Source organism: Ambystoma mexicanum, chromosome 10, assembly GCF_040938575.1.
Source record: "Ambystoma mexicanum isolate Mex_15411 chromosome 10, UKY_AmexF1_1, whole genome shotgun sequence".
NCBI lineage: Eukaryota > Metazoa > Chordata > Amphibia > Caudata > Ambystomatidae > Ambystoma > Ambystoma mexicanum.
The window spans coordinates 1,544,294,419-1,544,299,274 of NC_090932.1; the positions used below are offsets into that span (position 1 = coordinate 1,544,294,419).

A 4,856-nucleotide genomic window follows, 5' to 3' on the forward strand; every position below is an offset into this window, starting at 1 on the left:
GTTCAGAAGAACCTCTGGACAAGCCAGACCAATCAGGGTAGTGATCGCGGCGGTCAAGACTAGGTCTCAAGAGGGGTGAGGGTGACTGAAAGCCTGCAATGAGCACACAAAGCAAGGACACTTACAAATTACTCCAAGCAGGTGTTATATTAAAAATATATACACATTTATTACAAGGCCTTTGTAACATTGACCGTGGCGAGAAATCACAATAAAACTAAAGTAAACCAACACATACCAAACCAATACAATATATATACAAATATAAACGAGTCTAATGAGTTAGACGCACGAAATGTGTAGACCACCTAGATGGGGAGGAAAACAGGCAGTGTGAATAATAATTAGACCCAGTCGGCCTTCAGAGGCACCTAACTGAAAGGAAGTCCAAGTCCAAGCCCTACGAAAGGTGGAGCCTTGTGCTCAAAGGTACCTGCACACGCAGGGAATCGAGGGAATCAGGCAGTTTAGTTCGGTGAACAAATGAAGATGAACAGAGCTCCGCGACTCAAGCGCAGCCTTCCACTGTGGGCAGAAGCAGATCGCGAGTACGGAAAGGCGTGCTGCTAGACACAGCGGGGAAAAGCTATGGGCTCCTGCAGGAGGGCGACCAGTTCCTAGCGATGCTACTCACCGGTCCCCGATGCAAGCAGACCCAGGCTTCTCCGTGTCAGTTTCAGTGCTGGCAGGTTCAGATACGAGAGGGGACGTCTCGGCGTCGTGTAGATTCCGCAGCAGCAGAAGTTGAGCTGAGGATGTCCCAAACGCAGTGAACCTGCACAGTTTGTAACCACAGCAGGGCAACGGAGCGGCCGGGTGTATTTCAGCCAAATGTACACTACTCACTTCAGACCTGGGAATGCCAAGTGTACGAATCGTGTGAGAGTGACAAGGACTCGTAATACAACACAACCTGACGGCGGTTACAGAGCAAGACTCCTGGTCAGGCTGGTCAGTCTGCTGGATGGCCCAGAGACACTTCCGAAGGCTTACGTGCAGGAGATGGTGAAGATGCTGAGAATAGTTGTTCCCACTATTCCAAGGGTCGAAGTACTAGTACAGGCCTTCTAGTTCGATCCAAGGTAGAAAGGGTTTCACAAAGCGACAGCAGTGCAGAGGAGCAGTCCTTCAGCGGGTCACGAGCGATTCCTCTGTTCAGCCTCATGGTTGCAGGATACTTGGCTCCTGTATTCCTTTGTTCATGAGAACTCAGGAGATGGACATGGTAGTGATGTTTCCAGCCCCCTCTTATCCACAGTTCCCTTCGCGCCAAAACGGAGGGGACCCAATGGGAGATCTGTTCACAAAACACTCACACCATACTTGGACCTATCACGGACCAAGGAGGTCCCAGGCATTCACACCACCCTAGGCTCTCTGGCGCCCAGGATGTGTATTGGGACCAGACATCCCAGCCCACATCCTGGAGGCACACACAAAGCCTGTAGAAGCCTGCGAAAGCATCTGTGTTGGCGGGAAAGTACATGCCCAAATAAGGAAGGCCCCGGGTCGGCTCGACCTGGGGAAGGTAAAGGGGGCAAGACGGTCAGCGGACAGGACAAAGAGCCTCGTGGTCTGGCCATTTTGGGAGCCAGGACACCATTTTCGGCTAAGGGTGAAAAACGTGCTTAAACGCCAAAAGGAGCTCAAAAACACAAAGAAACGATCGCTGCCACCAGTCCCATCCGTGATTCACTTGCACCGTTCATTATCAATCCAAAGAGAGTATCTAGGGCCTGTAGAAGACTAGAGACCCAAGAGAGCAGTAACTTAGCTTACAGTGCCCTCTTGTGCCATGTTGCGCGAAAGCTGCAACATGATAAAGAAACTACGGAAAACAACGTTTCCCGGTACTGACTGTCTTAAGGGCATGTCAGTTTCCCTGTAAGAATGGAGCGAAAGCCCAGAGGAGTGCGGCAGAAGGCTGCACTTCTCTGGCAAAGTCTAGATCCTGGTGAAAACAACAGCAAAAAGTTTAGGGGTTGCCACATGGAAGGAAAATTACCCACAATTAAGAAATCTTTCCTAACAGCTTCAAATAGTTGTTTGGTATCTTCGGAGAGCTTTTTTTATGTTCAACAATTTCCAAAACAATTATTCTAAGCACACTTTTCATGTTTTCATTTGCAAGTAAAATAGCAAGGTATATGTGTTTTGCTTTCATTGTGCATTTGTGTCCACATTTTCTGCAGGGAAGCTTGAATCCCATACCTGCTTTACATACATCTACATAGCCATGCTATATTCATGTGGTTCAATCTGTGGTCCAGCATAAGGTTCAAAACAGGATCAGCGGAATCAGTGAAAATGGTCTTTGGCCGGCAATGAATTGCATATACCTGTTGAGCAGTGGGCGAGATGTACAGCACATGCACAGAGGCAGAATCCTGACATCCCAGTCCTACTGTGAGGTCTATGGTGTGACAGATACAGATTCTGTCAATGGGGAGGATCAGGAGAACGAAAAGGCTACTAGCACCAGGAAGACCTGGCGAAGAGCTATAACATCCAGGGGCAAAAGAGAGAAACTTCAAATCAGGTTTTTCCAATATGAAGCCCTGAGAAGAAGAACATACTGAGACACAAGGAGCAAGTGAAGAAGAACATAATGAGACACAAGGACCAGGTGAAGAAGAACATAATGAGACACAAGGCGCAGGTGAAGAAGAACATACTGAGACACAAGGAGCAAGTGAAGAAGAACATAATGAGACACAAGGATCAGGTGAATAAAAACATAATGAGACACAAGGAGCAGGTGAAGAAGAACATAATGAGACACAAGGAACAGGTGAAGAAGAACATAATGAGACACAAGGAGCAGGTGAAGAAGAACACAATGAGACACAAGGACCAGGTGAAGAATAACATAATGAGACACAAGGCGCAGGTGAAGAAGAACATACTGAGACACAAGGAGCAAGTGAAGAAGAACATAATGAGACACAAGGAGCAGGTGAAGAAGAACATAATGAGACACACGGAGCAGGTGAAGAAGAACATAATGAGACACAAGGATCAGGTGAATAAGAACATAATGAGACACAAGGAGCAGGTGAAGAAGAACATAATGAGACACAAGGAGCAAGTGAAGAAGAACATAATGAGACACAAGTACAAGGTGAAGAAGAACATAATGAGACACAAGGAGCAGGTGAAGAAGAACATAATGAGACACAAGGAGCAAGTGAAGAAGAACATAATGAGACACAAGTACCAGGTGAAGAAGAACATAATGAGACACAAGGATCAGGTGAATAAGAACATAATGAGACACAAGGAGCAGGTGAAGAAGAACATAATGAGACACAAGGAGCAGGTGAAGAAGAACATAATGAGACACAAGGATCAGGTGAAGAAGAACATAATGAGACACAAGGAGCAGGTGAAGAAGAACATAATGAGACACAAGGAGCAGGTGAAGAAGAACATAATGAGACACAAGGATCAGGTGAAGAAGAACATAATGAGACACAAGGTTCAGGTGAAGAAGAACATAATGAGACACAAGGAGCAGGTGAAGAAGAACATAATGAGACACAAGGAGCAGGTGAAGAAGAACATAATGAGACACAAGGATCAGGTGAATAAGAACATAATGAGACACAAGGAGCAGGTGAAGAAGAACATAATGAGACACAAGGAGCAGGTGAAGAAGAACATAATGAGACACAAGGATCAGGTGAAGAAGAACATAATGAGACACAAGGAGCAGGTGAAGAAGAACATAATGAGACACAAGGATCAGGTGAAGAAGAACATAATGAGACACAAGGATCAGGTGAAGAAGAACATAATGAGACACAAGGAGCAGGTGAAAATCCAGTGCACGCCAGAGTCAGAAAATGGTTGACAGGCAACCCCGAAGGAGAGCAAACAGTGCTGAGTAAGGACCAGCTACTGAGAGTCAAGGCATAATGCAAGTGCAGTGGTAGAAACACAGACTGATCCAACTTGACAGATTAATAATAAGAAAGATATCCTGATTGACGGACAACATAGTCACAAATCCCACGTACCCAGCAACAACCAGATCAGGTAATTGACCATCACAAGTTGTGAAATGAACTGATAGAAGATTTTGCCTAAAGAAAATCTGTAGGTTTGGATATTAAGCTCCAAGTACCATAGGGGATTAAGAGAACATTTGTCTAAAGAAATGCTCTATGTTGGGTAACTGAATTACAAGTCCCATAGCAAACCGAGAAATCATTTGTCTAAAGAAACGCTGCATGTTGGGTAACTGAATCACCAGCCCTAAGTGTACTGAGAAATCCCTTGACTAAAGAAATGTGCTCTGCTAGAAAGCTGGGCACGGCAGTCGAAGTGACCTGAATAAGACTCTGTAAAAAAATGGATGTGTGTTAGGGAAATGTGAGGCAAAATTCTCCAAAGTACTGAGTGACTTTTATCACATCTAACGGTGACAACTCAATAACAACTCCGAATCACAGTCCTGAGCGAAACCTTTTTGTTTCCCTTTTGTAAAGCACATTTTTCTTGTGTAACTGAATCCATCACCTTTTTTGTTACTCGTCCAGTGTGGCATATTAACCCTACTGCAATATTAAGAACACTGGTCTTTAAACTTTCTTTGCAGGATTTGTCCGTAATAAGTTTGGCACATAACAGACCCAATCTTTTAACCCTTGCAAAAATTGTCCTTTTAATGGGTACCTAGTATGATTTTTTTTGGATTTTTTTTTAACTATTCTTATAAAGAGCAATTTCATATAGCAACTCTACAGGGAGGACATATGTGAACACGCAATAGTGCCATCATAGAATGATGCAGGGTTTGGAATGAGATGCTATGAAATAAATCCTCCCACCTAGTCTTACACGTAGGTTCTAGA

The 4,856-nt window shown here is 44.7% G+C and overlaps 1 protein-coding gene across 1 annotated transcript; it reads left to right on the forward strand.

Annotated features, from left to right (window-relative positions):
* Window positions 1-2,608: 2,608 nt before the first annotated feature.
* On the forward strand, window positions 2,609-3,853 carry LOC138493057 (uncharacterized protein PF3D7_1120000-like). The gene has a single exon (XM_069620285.1). It carries the CDS (start codon window positions 2,609-2,611, stop codon window positions 3,851-3,853), a length of 1,245 nt encoding a protein of 414 aa, XP_069476386.1.
* Window positions 3,854-4,856: the final 1,003 nt, after the last annotated feature.